Source organism: Anabrus simplex, chromosome 6, assembly GCF_040414725.1.
Source record: "Anabrus simplex isolate iqAnaSimp1 chromosome 6, ASM4041472v1, whole genome shotgun sequence".
Taxonomy (NCBI): domain Eukaryota; kingdom Metazoa; phylum Arthropoda; class Insecta; order Orthoptera; family Tettigoniidae; genus Anabrus; species Anabrus simplex.
Genome location: NC_090270.1, coordinates 183,947,746 through 183,975,668, shown reverse-complemented (window position 1 = coordinate 183,975,668; position 27,923 = coordinate 183,947,746). Strand labels below are relative to the sequence as shown.

Below are 27,923 nucleotides of genomic sequence, written 5' to 3'. Positions count from 1 at the left end.
AAACAGCATGAAGTGGAACAAAGAACTATAATTTCCATCCAATTAACCCTCTTGGAGCCAGGAGCTGATCTGGTTGGCCATTCACCATCAGCTGGAAGAGGGCAGGGCTCTGCATCCACTCTACTACTGTAAAGTGCTATGCCGGTTTTAGTGGAAATACACGTATTTTAAAATTTGTGTATATCTATCGATGTGTGGAAAATAATGGCAAGAAATTTTTTCTTGTCAACTGCATAGAATAAACAATTGATTTAGCATTATATAAATAATTAAAACGTTTTATTGTTGATATTATAGTTGATATAGATGATGATTCCCATAGGGAACCTGAAATATTTATCCCAAATGAGTAAATTTATAATACCAATATAGTTGGCCCGTTATTGGACATTATAAATTTTCCAGCAAACTCACTCCTGGTTGCCAGAGTTTCGCCCCAGTGTACTAAGTAGCCTACACAGTGGCCTGCACGATATGCGTCTTGGTAGGTGTGCTATTTACCAACTGATGAGCCCAATGTAGCATATTGATTTTGTTTTTTTAATTTTTCTCATTCAGAGTAATAATTTTATAAAATTCTGTTTAGAAATACATTCTCTATCATTATGTATATTCTGTTGAATTGTAAGTGATTTTTTTTCAAAATAGATATCAAGACCAAGAAAGCGAAAACATGCTTTACCTGAAAATAAAAATTATCGACAACTATAATATCATACCAATATAGTTAGTCCGTTATTCAACATTATAAATTTTCCACTAGTAAAAAAGAAGGAAAATAACAAAATAATTTTACTCAGCGATGAAATTTTGGTCTATGTATCCGTGTATGGCAAATACGGGAAGAAATTTTCTATGTGCAGACTACATAGAATAAATAATTTATTCTAATTTATAAAGAAATTAAAACTTTTAATACTTGGTGTTTTAGTTGGCGATGGGTACATGCAACTACATCCATTAGCCATGTTATTGTCAACAAACCATTGCATCAAAGATGCAGCTTTATGATAGGGTGCATTGTCATGTTGATACAATCATCGTCTCTGAACAGGTCCTCTACTGCATGCAATGTTGTGTTCAAATCCTTCCCCATTTAGAGTTTTCTTTTGCAATAAGGGGATCACACTCTAACTAAGAATAACTCCCGCATATAATAACACTGCCTCCTCTGTACTTTCCTGTAGGCACTAAACATGATTGCAGGCAACGATCTTTAGGCATTTGCCAAACTCAGACCCTTCCATTGGATCGCCACAGGGTATAGCATGATTCATCATTTCTAGTCATTCACTGTCCAGTGGTGTCGCTCTTTACACCACTTCAAACATTGCTTAGCGTTAACTACAGAAATGTATGGCTTGTGAGCAGCAGCTTGACCATCATACCCCATTCTTTTTAACTCCCAACGCACAGTCATTGTGCTGGCTGGACTGCTGGTAGTACTTTGGAACTTATGAGTCATTCCTTCCGCTGATTTCTTGTGATACTTTACAACCACCCCCCGCAATGCTCAACGGTCCCTGTCCATCATTAAATGAGTTCTGCCGTAGTTTAACAGTGGTCGTTCCTTCACGTTTCCACTTCACAATCTGCAGTCAACTTGGGCAGCTTTAGAAGGATTGAAATGTCCCTTTTGAATTTGTTACTCAGGTGACATCCAATGACTAATCCATGATCAAAGTCACTGAGCTCTCCTTACCAACCCATTCTGCTGTTACTGCTTCTCTACTGACAATGCAATACTTATATAACAAACTCCAACTTGTATGTTTGGGAAGTTCCACTTTTCCATCACTTTAAAATCTTAAGATTTTTGTAGATTATAATAACATTATGGGAGTAACGGAGTCCCACTCCCATTTGACAGGCGAGGGACTCCTTGGAAACAACTTGGCGAACGAAATGGAATTCGATGGGGAGCTATCAATATTAATGGGGCTTATGGAAGAAAGAAAGTAGAACTGGCTGAGTCAGCAAAGAGGATGCATCTGGATGTGCTAGGAGTAAGTGATATTCGGGTAAGGGGAGATAACGAGGAAGAGATAGGAGATTATAAAGTGTACTTGACGGGTGTTAGAAAGGGAAGGGCAGAGTCTGGGGTAGGGCTCTTTATCAGGAATACCATTGCACGCAACATAGTTTCTGTTAGGCACGTAAATGAGCGAATGATGTGGGTAGATTTGAGAGTTGGAGGAATTAGGACTAGAATTGTGTCCGTGTATTCACCATGTGAGGGTGCAAATGAGGATGAAGTTGACAAGTTTTATGAAGCATTGAGTGACATCGTAGTCAGGGTAAACAGCAAGGATAGAATAGTGCTAATGGGTGATTTCAATGCGAGAGTTGGAAATAGAACTGAAGGATACGAAAGGGTGATTGGTAAATGTGGGGAAGATATGGAAGCTAATGGGAATGTGAAGCCTTTGCTGGACTTCTGTGCTAGTATGGGTTTAGCTGTTACGAATACATTCTTCAAGCATAAGGCTATTCACCGCTACACATGGGAGGCTAGGGGTACCAGATCCATAATAGACTATATCTTAACAGACTTCGAATTCAGGAAATCTGTTAGGAATGTACGAGTTTTCCGGGGATTTTTCGATGATACAGACCACTATCTGATCTGTAGTGAACTAAGTATCTCTAGGCCTAAGGTAGAGAAAGTGAAATCGGTCTGCAAACGAATAAGGGTAGAAAATCTCCAGGACGAGGAAATTAGACGGAAGTACATGGATATGATTAGTGAGAAGTTTCGAACAGTAGACATTAAGCAGGTTCAGGATATAGAAAGTGAATGGGTGGCATACAAGGATGCTGTAGTAGAAACAGTCAGGGACTGCCTTGGAACAACTGTGTGTAAAGATGGGAAAAGGCGAACATCTTGGTGGAATGATGAAGTGAGAGCAGCTTGTAAATGTAAAAAGAAGGCTTATAAGAAATGGCTCCAAACAAGGGCTGAGGCAGATAGGGAGTTGTATGTAGATGAAAGAAACAGAGCGAAACAAATAATTGTTGAATCCAAAAAGAAGTCATGGGAAGATTTTGGTAACAACCTGGAAAGGCTAGGTCAAGCAGCAGGGAAACCTTTCTGGACAATAATAAAGAATCTTAGGAAGGGAGGGAAAAAGGAAATGAACAGTGTTTTGAGTAATTCAGGTGAACTCATAATAGATCCCAGGGAATCACTGGAGAGGTGGAGGGAATATTTTGAACATCTTCTCAATGTAAAAGGAAATCATCCTGGTGGTGTTGTGAACAGCAAAGCTCAAGGGGAGGAGGAAAATGATGTTGGTGAAATTATGCTTGAGGAAGTGGAAAGGATGGTAAAGAAACTCCATTGTCATAAGGCAGCAGGAATAGATGAAATTAGACCTGAAATGGTGAAGTATAGTGGGAAGGCAGGGATGAAATGGCTTCATAGAGTAGTAAAATTAGCGTGGAGTGTTGGTAAGGTACCTTCAGATTGGGCAAAAGCAGTAATTGCCCCTATCTATAAGCAAGGGAACAGGAAGGATTGCAACAACTATCGAGGTATCTCACTGATTAGTATACCAGGCAAAGTATTCACTGGCATCTTGGAAGGGAGGGTGCGATCAGTCGTTGAAAGGAAGTTGGATGAAAACCAGTGTGGTTTCAGACCACAGAGGGGCTGTCAGGATCAGATTTTCAGTATGCGCCAGGTAATTGAAAAATGCTACGAGAGGAATAGGCAGTTGTGTTTATGTTTCGTAGGTCTAGAGAAAGCATATGACAGGGTACCGAGGGAAAAGATGTTCGCCATACTGGGGGACTATGGAATTAAAGGCAGATTATTAAAAGCAATCAAAGGCATTTATGTTGACAATTGGGCTTCAGTGAGAATTGATGGCAGAATGAGTTCTTGGTTCAGGGTACTTACAGGGGTTAGACAAGGCCGTAATCTTTCACCTTTGCTGTTTGTAGTTTACATGGATCATCTGCTGAAAGGTATAAAATGGCAGGGAGGGATTCAATTAGGTGGAAATGCAGTAAGCAGTCTGGCCTATGCTGACGACTTGGTCTTAATGGCAGATTGTGCGGAAAGCCTACAGTCTAATATCGTGGAACTTGAAAATAGGTGCAATGAGTATGGTATGAAAATTAGCCTCTCGAAGACTAAATTGATGTCAGTAGGTAAGAAATTCAACAGAATTGAATGTCAGAATGGTGATACAAAGCTGGAACAGGTCGATAATTTCAAGTATTTAGGTTGTGTGTTCTCCCAGGATGGTAATATAGTAAGTGAGATTGAATCAAGGTGCCGTAAAGCTAATGCAGTGAGCTCGCAGCTGCGATCGACTGTATTCTGTAAGAAGGAAGTCAGCTCCCAGACGAAACTATCTTTACATCGGTCTGTTTTCAGACCAACTTTGCTTTACGGGAGCGAAAGCTGGGTGGACTCAGGATATCTTATAAGTTAGAAGTAACAGACATGAAAGTAGCAAGAATGATTGTTGGTACAAACATGTGGGAACAATGGCAGGAGGGTACTCAGAATGAGGAGATAAAGGCTAATTTAGGAATGAACTCGATGGATGAAGCTGTGTGCATAAATCGGCTTCGGTGGTGGGGTCATGTGAGGCGAATGGAGGAGGATAGGTTACCTAGGAGAATAATGGACTCTGCTATGGAGGGTAAGAGAAGTAGAGGTAGACCAAGACGACGATGGTTAGACTGGTTTCTAACGATTTAAAGATAAGAGGTATAGAACTAAATGAGGCCACAACACTAGTTGCAAATCGAGGATTGTGGCGACGTTTAGTAAATTCTCAGAGGCTTGCAGACTGAACGCTGAAAGGCATAACAGTCTATAATGATAATGTATGTAATGTATGTATGTTGAATGATAGTTAAAATATACACAAAAACACAAGTAACATAGGTAAAACACAATATTAAAAACACAACAGCTAAATCACTTGATATAGATGTTGATTACCATAGGGAATCACTTACGCGATCAAGCTCCAAAATTTGTTCTTCTTTCCAGATTTGGACGCAACCACAACACAAAGCGTTGCTTTCTATCTTGAACACAACTAGGCTTAGCTGAATTCATCTGACAGGAAAATTCCCTTTCCATCACATCAAGGTTGAATGTTACAAGAACTTGCATAACTACACACTACTTGTTTTAATTACTTATTAAGAAAATTTAAGGTCTCTCATTATTTTAGGATAGTTACCGAGCTCGATAGCTGCAGTCGCTTAAGTGCGGCCAGTATCCAGTATTCGGGAGATAGTAGGTTCGAACCCCACTGTCGGCAGCCCTGAAAATGGTTTTCCGTGATTTCCCATTTTCACACCAGGCAAATGCTGGGGCTGTACCTTAATTAAGGCCATGGCCGCTTCCTTCCCACTCCTAACCCTTCCTTGTCCTATCGTCGCCATAAGACCTATCTGTGTCGGTGCGACGTAAAGCAACTAACAAAAAAAAAAAAAAATTAGGATAGTTTTTAAGTGCCTTTTCATGAATGCACCTTTTACATCAAGAGAGCCAAGCAGTGGCAACGAAGAGAAAAACATTGACTCTTTAGGCATTTAAACCTTTTATTTAGTCAAGGACAAGTTGTTTTTAATATTGTGTTTTACCTATGTCACTTGTGTTTTTGTGTTTATTTTAACTATCATTCAAGATCACGGCTGAAGATTTTTTCCATGGTAAACAAAACATGTACCAACAAAAAAAATTTAGAATAAATTGTTATTATAATCTAAGAAAATCGTAAGATATTAAAGTGGTGGAAAGGTGGAACTTGCCAAACGTACAAGTTGGAATTTGTTATATATAATAACTCCACCACAGATGGAGATGAAATTTATTACTTGTAACACAGTACATCCTGCCTCCTTTTTATTCTCATCATAGTATATAATTTTCATTATCTGTGTTAATTTCCCAGTTTCATGCGGAAAAAGGACTTCATTAAAACTCCCACCTTCGTTAAAACTCAACACTATAAGTAGCTGAGGATGCTCAGATATTGACTGAACTAGTACTACTTCTAATGAGATAGATTAAGAATTTGTCTTACTTATAGTGTTCATTTGGTGAGAGTTTTAGTAAAGGCCTTTTTCCTTTTATACTGGCGGGTCTGCCTTTTGTTATATTACATAGGGGTACCCAATGCTTTTGATCAGGTAGTGTACACCATCTCTAATCAAAAGTATCTGGACCCCTATTCGAAACTGGTCTCTTAGGTATTTTTTCTGATATACCACCCAGTAGTGGACTTAGATACGAGCAGGACTCCATTTACTTGAATTCTGTACGTCTACCAGTTGTCAGAATGTCTCCAAGGATATGGCAAACCACTCTTCCTGTAGCGCTGTACAAGTGTAGTTAGTGATGTGGGTCATTGGGGACTGGAGTTAAGTTGCCATTTTGTTCAAAACAGAGGTGTTCAGTAGGATGGGTTCAGAGCTCCAGGCCATTTTTTTAGATTTGTCTAAATTTAGTTTAAAAGTGCTGTTGTTTAATGGAAACTCCTGTGTGCTCTGTCATCATGAGAGAAATGTATGATAGTTGGTGATCTTGAAATGTATATTATGTTATTCTAAACATTGGTGGCAGTTATTTGGAGATCGTAAAAGGATTGAGTTTCTTTTTGGAATGCTCTGCTGTTTTACAGAATTATTCTGGGAGGAGAGGATATCTTTGCAAGGGACTTTTTTTTAAATGTTATTTGTTCGGGGCGTCGACCCATGTGGATCTTTTGCCCCTACTGGCACCATATTGTATGAACCTGCGTGCAATTGGAATGGCGGTAGTGTGGAATGTTGTGTGTGAGGAAAGAAAGATTAAGGACGTCACAAACACCCAGTCCCCAGTCCAGGGATATTAATCATTACAATTAAAAAGCCCTGACCCGGCCAGGGGGCGCTGGGCAACAGGCGGACGCGTTGCCCCCTACACCGCAGGGCTGGACTTGCAAGGGACTAATACTACAACTGTTTTGTTGCTGCCATCACTACGCATCAAGTGTAGTTACAGAACAGTAGTAGAAATATTCCATCTGACAACGGGGTGAGAGATGAGGTCCAGATTTTCCAGAGGTATTCTCATGGCACTAGTAGTGTGAAGACTAGTATAGGAAAAACAAAATGGTTTAAAGTTGAAACTGGTCTCCGACAGGGAAGTGTACTATTCCTCCATACTATTTATCATAGTCATGGATGAAATTAATAAGAACATTAAACGGAGATTGGGAAGACAGACAACAAAAGTCATGTTGTTTGCAGATGATATATGCGGTGAGGATGAAACGAAAGTGCAAAAACAAGTGGATGTATGGAATCAAGAGGTAGAAAAATTTGGGATGAAAGTAAGCACAGAGAAAAGTAAAACAATAGTGTTGACAAGGGGAGGGAAGGAAGGAAGGAAGAGGAAAAATAAAACTGAATGGTAAAATTCTGAAAGTGGTTAAAAGTTTCAAGTACTTGGGAAGTGTGATCACAGAAGATGGAAAGATAACCGAGGAAAGTGGGAAAAGAATACCACAAGAAAACAGCTTCTACCAGAGTGTAAGTGGTATTTTGTGGAACCAGGATATCCCAGAGAAATGTAAGAAAGTATTATATTCAACCTATTATGAACGCATTCCAACCTGTGCAGCTGGATCGTGGACTACAACAAAATGAGACTACAACAAAACAAAACAAGGCAGCGCAGATGAAATTCCGAAGAGGTATCGAGGATAAGACCAGAAAGAATAGAATTAGAAATGAAGAGATAAGGAAAAGGACAGGAATCTTGAAACTTCAAGACAGGATAGAAACAACAAAGCTAAAGTGGTATGGGCATATGATGAGAATGGGAGAAGAGAGAGTGCCAAAAGAAGCTTTTACAGAGTAGTTAACAGGAAAGAGACCACGAGGAAGACCCCGAAAGAGGTGGGACAGATTCAGTGTGGGAGTGCATAGAGAAGAGGGGAGGAAAACCAAACGATGTACTTAAAAAAGGAGAAGAGTGGTGGAGAGACAGGCAGCAATGAAGGTCCTTGATTCACAACCCCACCCGGGAAGCTGGAAACAGGAAATGAAAATGATGATGGGCCTTGTGGCACAAAGATACAAACGAGCCACAGAGACTACCGTTGTAGTTGATTTTAACTGCTTAGAAAGACTGATTTTGTCGGTTTGAGTAGGACTACTTGGTTGTCTTGATAAAGAATTCTGTAATGTATTCCAAACATCAGCAGCCTTACATAAGGTACATAGAACAACAATAGGGTCTAACCCAGAAAAGGAACTTGATGCTAGTTTGAGACTGTACAAGGTTTATCTCTAAGATATTTGTCATTTATCGTGAATGTTGTTCAGCATGAACTTGAATAATGTCCGCCTCCGTAGCGTAACGGTTAACACTATTAGCTGTTGTCCTTGGAGGCCCGGGTTCGATTCCCGGTACCGCTGGAAATTTAAGAATGGCGGGAGGGCTGGTATGTGGTTAAAATGGCACATGCAGGTCACCTCCATTGGGGGTGTGCCTGAATAGAGCTGCACCACCTCGAGATGAGGACACAAGTTTATTTTACTTTAACTTGAATAATAACTGGTCCATAGAAATAATAAAAAGGGAACAAACTATAATTGCAAATCAAATGAAATGTATCAGCTCAGAAACAAAGATAGGAACACATGCAGTGGCTATCCTTGTATTGAGCAATAGCAGGATTAGACTAGTACTTGAAAAAATATTTTGTTGGTTAACAGGAATTTACGATGGACTTACTAAAAAATGGGTCATCATATATCTTCATAAGCAATATACCATGCGAAAGGTCTCATTGAATGCATTTTAGGTATATTGCTGATCTTCCTTGGGGTGTATATAGTGTTTCAGTTGGTAAGAAATAAATTGCAAAGGACACTTTGATATTGTGTTATAATATGAGGATATAATATGATTCAATAAAGTAATGAAACTACAAATAAAAATGCAACTGGTAATTGCTATCTAGCACTAAGGGAACAATGTTTATGTTTTATCAGCCAAGAAACTGTGTACTATGGCAACATACAATATATGTACTATGATGAATGTTAGGTTTTAGTTTAACAAATGAAAATTTTAACTTCCTTAACACATCTCTAATGTACATCTGTTGCATGTCTCTCTTCATTGTTTGAATACAGTGCAGCTTTTTTCAACAGTATGTCAATGAAAAATCTAGTGAATTTTTAGCAGTTATTTCAGCCGACAAGTATGAACACAGCTCTCCGAAATGGACTTTGTTTTTCCTATGTCTGCCTCTTTCCACAATAGTAGTTCTGTTGGTAGAAGTAGTCTATTTCTTCTTCTTAATGGTTAGTTTTAATGATGACATGATTGTTGTTCATTATCATCAAAAAGTGAAAGTGATACAAGAGTGAAGGCATTAATAATACTGTTGAGCGTTTTAGCTGAGAAATGACTTGGAAGTTCCAACATTAAAAAAAAGTAAAGGTGTCATTGTTTTAGATTTGCCAGATACAAGGGATTCTACGTTATTTGGATAAGAAGAATGACAGGTCATTGTAAGGAGAGGAACCAACATAAAAAGAGGCAAGACTGACACCAAACAGTAAAGACCAGGAGAACATTTAGCATTATTCACTCTGTCTTCACATATCAGATGGTAGAGCACCGGCCTTCTGAGCTATTGTTAGTGGTTTTGATACTCACTGCGGTGGTATTTGAAGGTGCTCAGTTATACCAGCCTCGTGTTGGTAGATTTACTGACACATAAAGAAGCTGGGCAGTAGGGGCATGTGACAAAATCTTTAGGGGGTTCACAACAACGTTTTTGTTCACATCTCTAATGTACCAAAGTAGAATGAAAATCAGTACAAAATAACATACTTAAACGATTTCACTAAAAGTTCCTTGCACAGTTCCTTCTCCACTCATAATATGGTAGAACTCCTATAACCAAGGTTACATTTTCCTGAGACAAATCTGTAAATGTACAACATAACTAAAATTACAACTGCTGGGTCGAGTGGCTCAGACAGTTGAGGTGCTGACCTTCTGACCCTAAATTGGCAAGTTCGATCCTGACTCATTCCAGTGGTATTTGAAGAATGCTCAAATATGTCAGCCTCTTGTCGGTAGATTTACTGGCAAGTAAAAGAACTCCTGCAGGTCTAAATTCCAGCATCTCCAAAAAACGTAAAAGTAGTTAATGGCACGAAGAAACTATTATTATTATTATTATTATTATTATTATTATTATTATTATTATTATTATTATTATTATTATTATGACTACTACTAAAATGTTTTCATTCCATGCCCTGATGGTGGGCCTCCTAGAGAGTGACATCTTCTCTCAGGCCAAGAGATGTGCTGTGAAACAAAAGCTAAAAGTTTTCCACCTATTCGATACTATTTATTGTAACCTAAAAAAAGTTACATATATTTGATGAAACTAGTTTCGGTCTTGCTAGAGGTCATCATCAGTCAAAATCATTAAAGTTAAGACAAGGCATGAGTTATAGATAGATAAAATTTTTGAAGCAAGTGTTGGTTATTTATATTCTTTGTAAGACAAGTAAAGATTTGAATGTTAAACACTCATCACGATCACACGTCTTGTGTAAAATCTAAATGTTTTCTTCCAATTTGAAGAATGCACCTACCAAAACAAAAGACTGGGTAAAATACTTAAAGTACCAGTACATGAAGAATCTTCTTGAATTCAGTTCAGCTGAATCAAGATGTGCGCGGTGAGTTGTGGTAAGAAGGCGAGAGGGGAGCGATCGTAGTCTATAAAAGGAACTGTCCTGGCGTTTGCCTTAGTGAGGAGAATGGAAAACGGTGAAAAACCATTCTCAGGACAGTCTACGGTGGGACCAACCTCACCACCTCCCGATTGCTGGTTGCGGTTGAGTAAAATTTTCATTCTGTACTTTACCTTACTGCCATCCTGCTTTCTTCATCCGGCTACCCATTGGTAGAGATTTGTGTTTGATTCTTCAGTGGGTATGATATAAATTCAATAATTATACTAATGAAATCAAAGCAGGTTAGGAACTAACATACAAACTTGTGAATGATAAATGAACATGTTACAGTTCGACAAAAATTACATACACAAAAAATACATAAATACTTGTTCAGGACCGTAAATTTATTCCCCAAAAATATTCACTGACACTACTATTGGCACGATATCCAATATGCAAATGAATGAGTTCAGAAACTCACATCCATTCTGTAAGCATACAGGCTTATTCCCTTTGAAACAAATATACTATGATATAGGCGCCTGGCTAGTGCATACCATGGTGGCCACTGCGTAGGCTACTTGGAGCCACCGGCAGTGCTAAGTTAGGCTCATCAGTTGGTAAATAGCACACCTACCAAGACGCATGGCTAGTGCATATCTTGGAGGCCACTGCGTAGGCTACTTGGAACCACTGGCAGTGCCAATGCACTATGATAGACTTTGTCTCATTTTCAAAAATTGATGCCTGCCTGGCCATCAGATGATATAGATTTCCATAGGGAACCTGAAATATTTGTCCCGAATGAGTAAATTTATAATACCAATATAGTTGGTCCGCTTATTGGACATCATAAATTTTCCGGCTAACTCATTCCTGGTTGCCAGCGTTTCGCCCCAGTGTGCTAAGTTTACCAACTGATGAGCCCAACTTAGCACACTGGGGCGAAATGCTGGCAACCAGGAATGAGTTAGCTGGAAAATTTATTATCTCCATTAATGGACCAACTGTATTGGTATTACAAAGATACTACTAAAACAACAATTATCCAATGAAAACAAAACACACCAAATAAATATACACATTAAACACTGCACCTGTAAATACTCATAAAAGAAAGTGCAGTAGGTAACATCTGGGTCATTCAGCCATCCCTTGGGAATGCGGTTCGAATCCCACTATCGGCAGCCCTGAAAATGGTTTTCCGTGGTTTCCCATTTTCACACCAGGCAAATGCTGGGGCTGTACCTTAATTAAGGCCACGGCCGTTTCCTTCCAACTCCTAGGCCTTTCCTATCCCATCGTTGCCATAAGACCTATCTGTGTCGGTGTGACGTAAAGCCCATAGCAAAAAAAAAAAAAGATTCGCACACCGTAACACAGATACAACCTCTTCTTTGTACAACTACTTCAGAATAGCCTTATGTCCCCTCATCCTGCTGCCTTATTTCATATCTGTTGGATGGCGCATAACTAGGGGAATCGCTGCCAGAACTGCACTAGCTCTTTGTGTTAAATGGGCTTTGGTTCCCATGGTATGTTATAAAATGACAAATTTTGAATAGTAGACATAACTTAATAGACATAATCAACTCGAGACTCTAGATCAATCCAAACAATATTCTCTGTCTTTTCAGTTTTCTGTCATGTGGCTCCTATGCGTAATTACCCGTTAATCTCGCAAGCATTCCACTACTGTTTCTTCCCGCTTTTATATACTTGCTATTGGCATCTATGTTGCTCGGTTAGCAGAGTTGGAGAGTAAACTGTGAACTATGCTCGTGTACTCCCTTCGCTAATCTATCCACGCTTTCCTTTGTTCACGTCCCCACATTTTAATATATGCGTTAGGTATTCACTAAAGACAATACCACGCAGATGTGCTACGGTACAATACCCGGACAGGGTACTGCAGGCCACCTAGACGGTTACGCCATCTCTCAGGCTAAGGAGATTTGTGGTGGTGGTGGTGTGATTTATGGAGAAGGTGAGGTGGATGCGGCCATGTTCTATAAAAGAATTGTCCCGGTATATGCCTTAGTGCAGGAGAATGGAAAACCATTCTGACAAGATCCGACGGTTGCGACCAGCCCCTCCGCCTCCTGAATGTAAAGCTGTTAAGCTAACCTAATCTAGCTGCTGTTAAGCCGAAGCCTACTCTACTTGATGCCGAATGCAGATTGAAAAGCCACAAGCTGTGGCCATTGTTAGCCGAAGCTGCTCAACTCTGTGAAAGTAAAATTCACAGCAACTTTTCTACAGTGCTGTGGCAAATATTAACATGTTGACATGGTCAAAACTTTTTTTTTTTTGCTGTACCTATAGAAAATCAAAAGTAAAACAATATTCCAATTTATATTTCTCTTAAGTGTTCAATATATTGTATGTTCTAAATACAATAAAAAATTCCGAGCACTTCGAGGTACTACGTGGCCCCACAGAAAATTTCACTGTTTGGTTTTGGTTAGATGGCCAGAGCAGTACAATCTAGCAGTACTAGAAGCTTGCATTGCTTGATAGCACTCATTATAGCAAACAGACTGTGCTATAATTTGTTTACTAGCACTTAACACTACAATTGTTCTACAGTAGGATGCGTGTAAAATACTTGAGATATTTCTGTGTTGTCATATCCATTATTATCGGAGAGTTTAGTTATACAACATAAAGCCATTTTCTTGACGAATTCGGAGGATAATGATGCTAGCCTTTCCGTCTGAGTATTCTGGTAACTAGTGTCCATTTCAAGCTAATCTATTACGTTTTGCAAGACAAAAAATATTTTACCAAATTGAATTTGTAATATATAAAAAATAAAAACTATAATTTGGAAACCATTCCTGCCAGGATTTGCTGCGAGGCCATAGCAGTACGCTAGCATAGCAAAGTCAACAACTCAGCAGTTTGCCAGCCCGGCAGGGAAAGTCACATAACAACAGCTGTCAGCGATGCTTTGTACCCCCGTGGCCTCACGAGAAACTTGTACTGCTCTGGCAGTCAACGTGTTAAAAGATGCTAACACTATTCTTTGTTTTACATAGCACGAAGTTCACCTAGGTATGACAAGCATAAAAATAATGCATATCGGTACTGGTACTCTAATTTAACTTGAAACGGTTTTCCTCTGACAACGTAAACCAAACTTCTTTCCATGATTACGAACAGCTGTTCAGAATTACCTACTTGCAAAATCTTCTGGCGATGTAATGCAGTAGGAACTTCTGGGGAGGCTGCAGCCAACAGTAACAGCGGAGGTGGCTGACCCATGTGGTCAACTGTAATACTATCTCTGGTTTCAGGGTGGTTGTAGACGGAAAGGCACATACCTTACCGTGCTCCTCGCTTATGCGGTATCTGTGCATAAACTATGACATCATCTTCATGCGCATGCGGATAGTTTTCAGGCTCGTAGCACAATCTCAAGGGTGCTCCCTGCTTTGTTAGTCAAAACAAACAGCTGTCAGTGTAACAGATCTTCGATATAAATCAAATACTTTCGATCAATTGATGAAATAAGGTTGAAACAAAGTAAACAATTTAGAATTATTTAGGAATGTGTCAATATGCATTAGAACCGGATGTTCATGTGCTAATATGCTCTTGAAAGTCTACCACCACCGAAGCTGAGAATGAAAAGGTATAAATCACATGAACGAATTGCTAAGAGAGAGAGAGATGTGGTATGAGAATAAACAAAAAAGACCAAAATAATGTGTGTACACAGGATGACCAAATTTCCAATGTGTTGATGGATGGAAAAATCTAGATCAAGTAATGGAATTCAAATATCTAGGAAGTATGATCATATCTGATAGAAAATTTATGAGAGAAGTAAATGCCCGAATTTCACATGTATTTGGCTTCTTTTAGGTGTCAAAGTTAGGGCGCCTGATCCTTTCTTACATTTAACATTTTCAGCACTTTTCTGCAGATGCATTAACTTATAATTTAGCAGAGTTGCATTATGCTAATACTCTCACACTCACATGTATAACATAATTAAAATAATATACTGTACATTAACCAATATGGAATAATATTGCTTAAACACACGTCTCCTCTGTTTGAAGCTGGCGCAGCAGCAACAGCAGCAACAACAACAACAGCAGCAACAACAACAGCAACAACAGCAGCAACAACAACAGCAGCACCAACAACAACACCAACAGCAGCAACCCCAACCACCTCCACCTCATCAACAGGTAGCTCAGCAGGCTGAGGGTCCTGCTCCTGATATGCAGCAGCAGCAGCAACAGCAGCAACAGCAACAGCCTTCAGCACAACCTCCACCTGTTCAACCTGCCAACTCCAGTTCACAGGAAGTGGGCACACAAATGGATGCTAGTCCGGATCAAGTGAAGGATGAGAAACCTGTGTCCAGTATCTGCATAAAGGATGAACGGAATCTGCCTATGCCAGGGTTAGTTTGTTAGCATACATAATTTAAAATCATCATCTATTTGATCACATACCTCCTGCCACCCCAATCTGAGTGTAAAATTTGTAAACCAGCTTTCTTTTAAAGCTTCAAAATCCCATTTAAGGTTTGCCTGATCTTTTTTAAAGAGCTTTAGAGGTTAGCACATCTAATAGATTCTTATACCTTTTCTTATCCTGTGTATGGAAATATCAGATAGTATTTTATTTTTTTGTCCATCCAGATGTTTCACTATGATGACAATCAATTGAAGCCCAATCTGGAAAAGACGGAGGTATGTGCATTTCATCTGAGAAATAGGGAAGCCAGAAGGAAGTTAAACATAACATGGTGGGAACAACAACTGTCTCACTGTGATGCTCCAAAATATCTAGGAGTAGGGTTGGATCGCTCCCTCACATTCAAAACTCACTGTGAAGAGATGAAGCCGAAAGTATCTGCTAGAAATGTGAAGAGATGAAGCCGAAAGTATCTGCTAGAAATAACATCATTCTCAACTAATTGGCTCACCTGGGGTGCAGAGCCAAATGTACTCCGTACATCTGTCTTGGCATTGTGCTTCTCAGCAGCAGAATACTCGGCACCAGTTTGGTGGAACTCTGCACATCTAAGACAGACTGAATGAGACTAGATGCATCGTGACAGGATGTCTGAGGCCAACTCCTATCCGTAAAATATATCAAATCATGGGAATAGCAACACCAGATATTCGGAGAAATGGAGAAGAAGAAGAAGCAGGAATCTGATATGAGGTATAACCTGTACAGATACAAACAACTACTTCGATGTATGAGATCAAGAAAGAGCTTCTTTCAATCAATGGTGGTGATTACATCATCACCTAGTAAACATTGACTCCAACTGCGGCGAGATTCGTTACCTGAAGAACATTGGCAGAATGTTAACCCTAGAACTGCTGCAGGTTTATCTCTCAAATGCTGCATTTATTTTCCTCAATACCCACTGTGAAAATTAAACCATGCCTGTAATCACATACTGGTCTTAATAAATCCATATTATACATCAATAGAAGAAAGACTGATCTACACAAAGGTGACAGAAATAATAAAAAACATTGTTAAGATTTCTAACTATCGTAAAATAATTATTTTTTTTTGAACAAAGGGAATTGTTGAAATGTTATGCTCTAAGAAAATAATTTCTGATGGGTAATTTATTCCTGAAACATAATATTCTGAAAAACACAAGTATGTTATTTTATTACGTATTCCCCCACAGTTCTTCACTTTTAATTTAGAATGCTAAGTAAAATGCAATTTTTTTCTCGAAACAGATTTTGAGTATTTTTCACAAATTTCGAAACTACAAATTATATTAGTTTTCTTAGGTCAGTTTCATTTTTTCCTGTGGCGTGATCAAATTTCTTATAACAATCTACAAAATATCAACAGTTCACATTTATCCCTTCATTGGTTTCTTCAAATATTGGAGTACTGCCAATAACAACAACATAACCTGCACCGACTTGAAAATCATTTCGGTTATCTGAATTTCCCATTACTTCCAAGGCACCTTGTACTTCGCTGTCACTTGTTACTTTCAGGAATAATTTTTTCATCAGAATTAACACCATAATCACTGTCACCATCAATACTGTCACTAAGATCTTTGAAAATGAAGCGCTTGATTTCAGAATCGTCAACAAAGCGGGCTGCCATCTTGAATCTAAGTATATATCAAAGTACTTTCATTTCTACAGTTAAATAAACCTCTCCAGAACATTGCTTGTTTTTCAAAGACTTTCGAAAGTGAAGATAAAAGTATCATTATTCAGCTGGTACATATAATAGTGTCATCTGGTGTCCTGTTATAAATATACAGTGGAATAATGACACCGTCTGTTAGAAAGACGATCGCACTTGACGAAAGAGTGCACCGTCTTCCAGAAAGACGGTCCGCAGTTCTAGGGTTAAGAAGATACCCGCGTCAGGCTATCAGTTGCCATATGCTACATGGAAGACGGTAAATAGGCTGAGAACTGGAGTGTCCCGATGCAATCTGAATCTGAAGAAATGGGGATACATCACTGAAGACAAGCGTTGCAAGCGTGGTGATTTACAGGACCAACAACATCTGTTGATATGCAAAAACCTGCCTGAAAGTTGCAGCATGAACGATTGAATTTCTGCAAATTATAAGGCCATCAAGTCTGCTGAATTTTGGTCCTCACATTCCGTCTAGTAATGTAGTTTGTATACTTACATATTTCTCTTTTTAACTATGTAAAATTGATATCCTGGACACGTAAAATAAATAAATTCTGTCTTCTTACTTTGTTTGCTTCCTCTCTGTACTTAACTTACATGGACCAAACAAGTGACTGCACAGTGTGGGTCACGTAGCTACCAGCTTGCATAGTGGGTTCGAGCCCATTGAAGATGGTTTTCCGTAGTTTCACTTGTTCATACCAGGTAAATACTGGGGCTGTACCTTAATTAAGGACCCCCTGTGGGTGGGGGACGCATATGAAGAATACACCCACAGTGTCCCCTGCCATTCGTAAGAGGCGACTAAAAGGGACAACCAAGGGATGGTCAAATTAGAACCATGATACTACTTGTAATTAGTACCACCACGCAGGGAACACCTTGGGTCGCTTTTACTTGCATGTAGTACCACTATGTTAGATTCACAATAGGTTTGTGATTAGTAGTGACAGTGTGTGCTCAGGATGCATTTTTACAGTACCTGTGATTCGTACCACTATATGAGTGACACCATGGGTGAGCGACACCATGCTTCTGCCTTGTCTGTGATTAGTACCCACTATGTGAGGAGCACCACGGGATTGTGCGAGTCCCTGTGGTTAGTCCACTTATGTGGAGAACACCATAGGTTTGCGTTGCCTGTATAGGTCTGTGTTACATGTACGAATTTCATTACCTGTGTGTAGTATCATAATGTGTGGAATACTGCGAGTCTACACTACTTTAGATTAGTACCACAATGTGACAAATACCATGTTTCTACTTTCCTAGCAATATGTACCATTATGAGGGGCCGATGACCTGGATTTTGGACCCGTTAAGACTACAAGCATCATCAATTCAGTATTGTGCTTTAGAAACAGTACCTTGGTCAGTAATACTATTGTTTAACGCTAGTTTCTGGGAATGTGGGGCATTGCGGGTCGGATCCACTGATTGTTTTAACTTCATATCCATCCATTCATTCTTCGTCCTCATGTTTTGAATTGTAGTCAATGGAGGATAATGAATTTTTAATTGTCCTTACATTTTGTCTCATTTTGTGCCATTATGGGCCGATGACCTAGATGTTAGGCCCCTTTAAACAACAAGCATCACCTTAATTAAGGCCACGGTCGCTTCCTTCCCAATCCTGGCCCCTTTCTGTCCCATCATCCCCATAAAACCTATCTGTGTCAATGTGATGTAAGGCAAATTGAAAGAAAGGAAAAAAAAAACTGGCATGGAACAGTGTGATAATGAATGCTGTACCTCATTTTCTTATTTGCCACTCTCTGATAATCCCTTTTTTTTTTCATCTTTATACAGCAATCAAATAATCTCTGATGGAAGTAAATATCAAAATATTCATACAGGATTTAGGCATATTTGTGTTATGTAGGATAATGTATATATCCTGAAATATGATTTGAGCCGATGACCTTAGATGTTAGGCCCCATTAAACAACAAGCATCATCAAACATACAGATGTACCAAGTCTCAATTTAAGTGGGACAATCCTGATTTGTCAGCCTTCTTCCCTTTTTGCCGGGACCGGTCGCCCGATTTTGAGATTAGTTTTAATAATTTATTATTTTAAAATCCCGCACCTTTCCTTTTTCTATTGATAGATGATCGAGTATGGCTGGCCGATAGTAGATCTAATGACCACTACCGGAGGGCAGTACGAGGCATTTTGGTTGACCAATGTCTGTATACAGTAGACCTTGCAGCTGACAAGGAAGCGGCACGATCTCTACCAGCAGAAATACGAAGTAGTAATCGCAACCTAGTAACCCTAACCTCAAAAGTGGCATGCCATAAATCATGTCTGTATTTTCTGGGCTTGTAGGCAGTGATCCAGGAGCATGTAATGGTCCTGACCTTTCACCGAATGCTGCATTCGGTATTTTCAAGGGTTCCGACTGCCTTTGATGGCTGCAAAGCTCACATTGGAATGGAGTGATGTTGCCGACTACGGTGCGCTGCTCATTTGTCCCCTATGCTGGAGGGCAGTCGCTGATTGACTGTTCTTTGGCCAATGATTGAAGCATTAAGGAGCTCGACATACGTCGACCCGCCTTGGTGAAGTCAGGCTACCATTTCTTTTTCTGGAACACAGTGAAGGATCAAGAGTGATGCAAAGGTAGAGAAAAATGAAAAGAAGACAAGTATTCTCCAACTCGACTGCAGTTATAAGGAATGTTGATGATGATGATGATGATTATTATTATTATTATTATTATTATTATTATTATTATTATTATTATTATTATTATTGTTGTTGTTGTTGTTGAATTGAAATTCAGGCTTTTTTCCTCTCCTGCCTGCATGATTTCAGGTTTTCACCATTATCTCTCATTCATTGTAGAGTTTTTATAGATTTTTATATTGACAGTTGATGCACTCATTAGTTGGTTAAAACTCCTACACATTATTTTCATATACTGTATTGCCAGTTCTTTGACCAATTAAATCTATGCTCAAGTTATACCTAGGAGCTTAATTTGTTGTTGTTGTTGTTGTTGTTGTTGTTGTTGACAGTTTTCACTTTAAAAGGAAAAAAAAAAAGAAAAAACTAATGAATGTAGGAATGACTTCTGTGTTTTTCCATTCTTAGATATTGGCATACATTCTTTTCTTTTGACTAATTATATGAATATCTGTCAAACTGAATCACCATTTGCTATGGTGGTATCCAAGTATTCAGGCAGCTGGTCAGCATTTCCTAACTCAATGATTTGAGGTAGAAAGTGGTACAGAATTTTCATGGGAAGAAGTCGTGTTCATTTTCATTCAACATGTTTTTCTGGAACTGTCTCATGCTCTTCACCAGGGGGCATTCTATACACCTGCAAGCAGACTATAGAGGTTAATATCATAGGTCTGTAATCATCCAGACCAAATATTTTCTTTGTAATTTTTTCATATCCTCTGCCAACAATGCAGTATACGACGGTAAATTGAAGAGAATGCACAGGAATGTAAGATGCATTAACACTCACTCAGAACGTATCGCCATTCATGGACGTATTTTGTTGAAGCTCACTAGCTCTTTAAGGGAAGAGGAAACTTGTGGGAAGGGTGAACAGAAATTCTTGTTCAGTATAGTTTTGAATGTTGTTGGCTAGTACAGTAAAGGACTCCTGAAATGTATGGTTGAAGGCTGCAGCTGTGTCTTAAGTTAACTCAGAGTTGCCTCATGATCCATGAATGCATTTGGTATTGTGTTGCCATGTTGCTTCAATAGAAACATCCGTGTGTTCAGTATCAAAGCTTAAAATTTGGCCTGCTCTTGTTTTGGTTTTTCTTAGTTTTTGTAGTGTTTCTTTGGTCTTCCTGTGTTTTTCCCATCCAGATTAAGTTGGATTTTCAGTTGATGTTTAATTGATAATTTTGCATCTGATAACTTTGAATTGGGGAAGAAGGAACCGATGAAGGAACTGTGGAACTTTTTTAATGTGTGAAACCTAAGGGACATGTAAAAGCATGTGAAACATCTAAATTTTAATTAGCATAGTTGTGAGAATATACCCAGCTTCCACGTAGTAAATCGATGATCGTGAGCTAAGTTGTAGTATTCTGTATGCTTAAACCAGATTATAGCATTTTATTATTGTCTCCAACTTTATTAGAAGTGGCAGGTTTTGTTTTTTTTTTCTTTTTTTTTTCTTCACAAATACTGTATATAGGATCCAGCCTATAAAGATATGAAAATTAAAACATGCTGAAAATTTGAAATATAACTGCCAAGAATTCTAGTTTTAGTAACTTATTTGTCCTTTAATGATTTCAAAATGAAGAAAGAAAAGATTTGATCATTGTTTGCTTTTGTTTACGTTGTTTATATCTTTGTTTTGTTGATTATCCAGAAAAGGCTTTTCTTTTACTTTTGGTTGGGATTTAGCAAAACCAAAAGAAGGATTTAACAATCGATAAGCTTCGATGTATGTGATGATGTTGAATGGTGGCTGACTCCTCCCTGGAATTGTTCCTTACTAATTACTCACACCGGCTGACAGTTTACTGATAATTTTTTTTTTCTCTCTGTCTTTTGCAATGCCTCAATAAGTTTGTGAACTTTACATTTTGGTGCACCGGACAGTTATCAACCAATCAGTACTGATCTGCATTTAGGGCAGTCGCCCAGGTGGCAGATTTCCTATCTGTTGTTTTCCTAGCCTTTTCTTAAACGATTTCAAAGAAATTGGAAATTATTCCAATCCCTAACTCCCCTTCCTACAAATGAATATTTGCCCCAGTTTTTCCTCTTGAATTCCAACTTTATCTTCATTTTGTGATCTTTCCTACTTTTATAAACGTCACTCAAACTTATTCGTCTACTAATGTCATTCCACACCATCTCTCCGCTGACAGCTCGGAACATAACAGTTACTGTTTGCAAGTAATCAGCTTCATTTTCCGTATCAAATTGTAATCTCAGAGACTTACAATAATTGAAAATCTTCCACATTTTTTATACTTTTTATTTGCTTTTTAGCAAATGAATTAATTATAAACAGTACATGTTTCGTTCTTATTTGAGAACATCTTCAGCTGTTGTATAGCTTAGGTGAATCACTGAGTTTTTGAGTACATTATTTTCAGGTACCTTGTTCCTCTTAAAAACTATTTGAATATAAATTGAATTAAAATGATATTAAAACAATGTGGTGGTTAATGGATTGGTGAAATGAGACAGGATGAATACATAGTTAGCCTACTTAAAAAACTACATCTATTCATAGTTGTTGTTAAAAGTTTCAAACTCTGTTACACTAAAAAATATCTGTTTGTCTTCCAGTTAAAAGTTTTTTTTTTAAATGTATGACTCCTTGACACTGATCAAAATATTGTTGAATGTTCACTTCTTTCACTCCTTCCAGGTTGGCTGTCATTTATTTTGAGCTTACTTAATGTGTCTTAAATTGAGTTTAATGCGGAACTTTGAAGCAGATTGCCATTCACTAATTGAGAAGGGAGCTTCTTCTCAATTTCTTACTGTTGTTAAACTCCAATTCTACCGTGACCCTGGAGGAGCTATGTTTGAAACTGCTTTACGTCTTGTATAATAATACAATAATTTATTATAAAATATAATATTATTGTTTTAATATCATTTTAATTCCATTTATATTCAAATAGTTTTTAAGAGGAACAAGGTACCTGAAAATACTGTACTCAAAAATTCAGTGATTCACCTAAGCTATACAACAGCTGAAGATGTTCTCAAATAAAAATGAAATATGTACTGTTTATAATTAATTAATTTGCTAAAAAACAAAAGTATCAACAAGGTGGAAGATTTTCAATTATTGTAAGTCTTTGTGACATACCAGTTACTCGAGCAGCTCGTCTCCTTTCTCCCAAGTCTACCCAGCCCAAACTTTGCAACATTTTTGTAACGCTACTCTTTTGTCGGAAATCACCCAGAACAAATTGACCTGCTTTTCTGTGGATTTTTCCCAGTTCCTGAATCAGGTAATCCTGGTGAGGATCCCATACACTGGAACCATACTCTAGTTGGGGTCTTACCAGAGATTTATATGCCCTCTCCTTTACATCCTTACTACAACCCCTAAACACCCTCATAACCATGTGCAGAGATCTGTACCCTTTATTTACAATCCCATTTATGTGATTACCCCAGTGAAGCTTTCCTTATATTAACACCTAGATACTTACAATGATACCCAAAAGGAACTTTCACCCCATCAATGCTGTAATTAAAACTGAGAGGACTCTTCCTGTTTGTGAAACTCACAACCTGACTTTTAACCCCGTTTAACAACATACCATCGCCTGCTGTCCATCTCACAACATTATCGAGGTCACGTTGCAGTTGCTTACAATCTTGTAACTTATTTATTACTATATACAGAATAACATCATCCGCAAAAAGCCTTACCTCTGATTCTACTCCTTTACTCATATCATTTATATATATCAGAAAACATAAAGGTCCAGTAATACTGCCTTGAGGTTCCCCTCTTAATTATTACAGGGTCAGATAAAGCTTCGCCTGCTCTAATTCTCTGAGATCTATTTTCTAGAAATATAGCAATCCATTCAGTCACTCTTTTGTCTAGTCCAATTGCACTCATTTTTGCCAGTAGTCTCCCGTGATCCACCCTATCAAATGCTTTAGACAGGTCAGTTGCGATACAGTCCATTTGACCTCCAGAATCCAAGATATCTGCTATAACTTGCTGGAATCCTACAAGTTGAGCTTCAGTGGAATAACCTTTCCTAAAACTGAATTGCCTTCTATCGAACCAGTTATTAATTTCGCAAACATGTCCAATATAATCAGAAAGAATGCTTTCCCAAAGCTTACATACAACGCATGTCAAACTTACTGGCCTGTAATTTTCAGGTTTATGTCTATCACCCTTTCCGTTATACATAGGGGCTACTATAGCAACTCTCCATTCATCTGGCATAGCTCCTTCGACCAAACAATAATCGAATAAGTACTTCAGATACGGTACTATATCCCAACCCATTGTCTTTAGTATATCCCCAGAAATCTTATCAATTCCAGCCGCTTTTCTAGTTTTCAACTTTTGTATCTTACTGTAAATGTCATTGTTATCATACATAAATTTTAATACTTATTTAGCATTAATTTCATCCTCTATCTGGACATTATCCTTGTAACCAACAATCTTTACATACTGCTGACTGAATACTTCTGCCTTTTGAAGATCCTCACATACATACTCCCCTTGTTCATTAATTATTCCACCGAGCTCGATAGCTGCAGTCGCTTAAGTGCGGCCAGTATCCAGTAATCAGGAGATAGTGGGTTCGAGCCCCACTGTCGGCAGCCCTGAAGATGGTTTTCCGTGGTTTCCCATTTTCACACCAGCTAAATGCCTTAATTAAGGCCACGGCCGCTTCCTTTCACTTCCTAGGTCTTTCCTATCCCATCGTCGCCATAAGACATATCTGTGTCGGTGCGACATAAAACAAATAGAAAAAAAAATTATTCTTGGAATGCCCTTCTTGGAACCTGTTTCTGCCTTAAAATACCTGTACATATCCTTCCATTTTTCACTAAAATTTGTATGACTGCCAATTATGCCTGCCATCATGTTATCCTTAGCTGCCTTTTTTGCTAGATTCAATTTCCTAGTAAGTTCCTTTAATTTCTCCTTACTTCCGCAGCCATTTCTAACTCTATTTCTGTTCAGTCTGCACCTTCTTCTTCGGCTCTTTATTTCTCTATTATAATAATGTGGATCTTTACCATTTCTTACCACCTTTAAAGGTACAAACCTGTTTTCACATTCCTCAACAATTGCTTTAAACCCATTCCAGAGTCTGTTTACATTTTTATTTACCGTTTTCCACCGATCATAGTTACTTTTTAGAAACTGCCTCATGCCTGTTTTATCAGCCATATGATATTACCTAATAGTCCTACTTTTAAGACCTTCGTTTCTATCACATTTATTTTTAACTACGACAAAAACAGCTTCGTGATCACTAATACCATATATTACTCTTCGTGATCACTAATACCATATATTACTTCAGTTTCTCTATAGAGCTCATCTAATTTCATCAGCACCACATCCAGGATATTTTTCCCTCTAGTTAGTTCCATCACTTTCTGAATCAGCCGTTTTTCCCATATTAAGTTATTTGCCATTTGTTGGTCATGCTTCCTGTCGTTCGAATTTCCTTCCCAATTGACATCTGGTAAATTCAGATCTCCCGCTACAATCACATTCCTTTCATTGTTGTTTCCCACATAGCTGATTATCTTATCAAATAATTCTGACTCCGTGTCAGCGCTACCCTTTCCCGGTCTGTACACTCCAAATATATCAAGTTGCCTGTTATTTTTAGAAATGAGCCTCACATCTAGAATTTCATGTTTCTCATCTTTAACGTTTTCGTAGCTTACAAATTCTTCTTTCACCAGAATGAATACTCCCCCTCCCACATTGTTCAGTTAGCTTTGAATGAGTACAGAATCATAAAATTGACTGTATAAAAATAGAGTGTTTTACCACTGTTATAAATAGGAATTGCAAGAGAATAGTGTTGATTTATTAATAACCAATTTTGAATCCAATTCTTATTATGAATAGTAAGAACAACATGGTATTTAATAATGAATGTAGCTTCATAGCAATGATACCAAAAGCTCTAAATGTTTGATAAATTATATCTTATGGTCATCAATCATACTGCCAGGGTTTTTTAAAGCTGATTTTTCTTTCACTAATCTTATTTTAATGCTGTTTCTTCAATTTCATGTCAACAATCTAACCTATATAATGTATGTATTTGTGAATTGAATTACAACTTTTTGTTGAATTTTAACCCAGTAAGCATGTTTATATGTTGTAGTTTTCCAATACAAGATATTAAAGGACATATGATGGACATTCGTACTGCAGATGGTAGCATTGTAAAAATAAGTGCTCCTGGAAACGGGGATCAGGAGTTGACCAAGACGCTTGGGGTTGAAATGGTCCAGAACATGTATAAGGTGAGTTAAAAGGTTTTGATTATGTTCTCTGCACTGAAATAAGAGTAGAATGATCCAAGTGAAACTCATAGGTTTATTCTTAAAGTATTTTATGTATTCCTTTAAATGTGAACCTGGCACTTTAGCAGATTGGCGAGCTGAGTAGCTCAGATGAGAGCTGGTCTTCTGACCCCAACCTGGCAGGTTCGAAACTGGCTCAGTGCGGTGGTATTTGAAGGTGCTCAAATACGTCAGCCTCGTGTCTGTAGATTTACTGGCACATAAAAGAACTCCTGTGGGACTAAATTCTAGCACCTTGGTGCCCCCGAAAACCGTGAAAGTAGTTAGTGGGACGTAAAGCCAACCACATTATTATTACCGTATTTACCCGAATAATCCCCACCGTCGAATAATGCCCGCACCCTCATTTTAGAAAGGCTCATTTTGAAAAAAATTAAATGAACTAAAAATCCTTTCATCGGAAGAGTATATATATATATATATCGTGTCAGAAGCATATATAAGTTTAAAATTAAAGATAAGGAAAAAACATAAAACATAATATAAATAATTCAACGGCGAAGAGCCGCGTTAAACTATGTGAGCCCAAAACCTTGCAACATCAAGTGCATTTGGCTTCGCTTTAACCAGGTCTTCTGTTGTGCAGCTGAATGGGCATGAACTACATTGCAGCAAATGGGCTGTGATGTGCTCTTCTCCACATACACACAAGGTACTGTCCAGTTCGAAGCCCCATTTCTTCTGGTTTACCCTGCACCGCGTAACACCAGAGCGCAGTCTGTTCAGTGCTCTCCAATTCACCCAACCTGTGACATGGCCAGGAGGGAGTTCCTCTTTTGGGGTCATCCATTGACTGATCCTCGTATGTTGACTCCTGACGCGCCATTCTTGAATTCTTGCTTGCTGCGCTGTTCCTGCAAGTGTTTCGGTTACTCTCAAGAAGCTTTTCCTAGACTTAAGCCGCTGGCGTGGTGGCTCATATCCAAACAAAGGATGGGCTTCCGATGTCAACACCTTTCTCTTTTCTTTCTTGGCTGCCACTTCACGGCGAATATCGGGAGGTGGTATCCCTGCAAGGCAATACACTTTTTCCAAAGGTGTAGGTCTCAAACATCCAGTAATAATGCGGCAGGTTTCGTTGAGTGCTACATCAACTCCTTTGGTATGGCAAGATTTGTACCACACCGGGCATGCGTATTCAGCTGCGGAATAGTAGAGCGAAAGGGCAGATGTCCTCACTGTGTGTGGTTCTGCTCCCCAAGATGTTCCAGTTAGCTTCCGCACAATATTGTTTCTAGCAGCCACTTTCTGCTTGATGTTCAAACAGTGTTTTCTGTAGGTTAAGGCACGGTCCAGAGTGACTCCGAGGTACTTCAGGGTAGGATTGTGTTGTAATGCTATGTCTTGCCAAGTGACCTTCAGAGTTCGGAAATCTTCTCTGTTGTTTAGATGGAAAACACAGGTTTGCATCTTAGTTGGGTTTGGTGTTAGTTGATTCTTCTTGTAATAGCCAGCAAGAATGTCTAGAGCTGTGGACAATGTTTGTTCAATCGCCTCGAAGTTATCCCCGTGAGAAGTGATGACACATTCATCAGCATAGATGAAACTATTCGTCCTGGCAGGAAGAGGCTGATCATTTGTGTAAATATTGAAAAGCGTTGGTGCCAACACGCTTCCCTGAGGTAGTCTGTTCTTTTGTATCCTCCACCTGCTTCTTTTTCCCTGAAACTCAACGAAGAAACTTCGATTTTGAAGTAGGTTTCTAATGGCACAGGTCAGGTAGAAGTCCTTTGTCATGCTGTATACCTTTCCTAGGAGAATTCGGTGATTAACGGTATCATATGCTGCCGAGAGATCTATAAATGCAGCTCCTGTGATTTTCCGGCTTTCAAAACCATCTTTTATGTGTTGACTTAATTTCAACACCTGCGATGTGCAGCTTTTCCCTCTCCTGAAACCAGCTTGCTGTGCAATCAGAAGTGGCTCGATTTTATCAGTCAACCTATTGAGGATTAGTCTCTCCAAAATCTTAAAAAGATG

General features: G+C 38.6%; 1 protein-coding gene across 1 annotated transcript in view; it reads left to right on the top strand.

Moving 5' to 3' along the window:
• The window catches only part of LOC136876271 (zinc finger protein 28), a 218,109-nt gene that overhangs the window by 122,522 nt on the left and 67,664 nt on the right, over positions 1-27,923 (top strand). The window contains exons 7-8 of the mRNA XM_067150081.2: positions 14,802-15,151; positions 25,742-25,883. Coding sequence (XP_067006182.2) covers positions 14,802-15,151; positions 25,742-25,883 — 492 coding nt within the window. The remainder of the gene's footprint in view (positions 1-14,801; positions 15,152-25,741; positions 25,884-27,923) is intronic.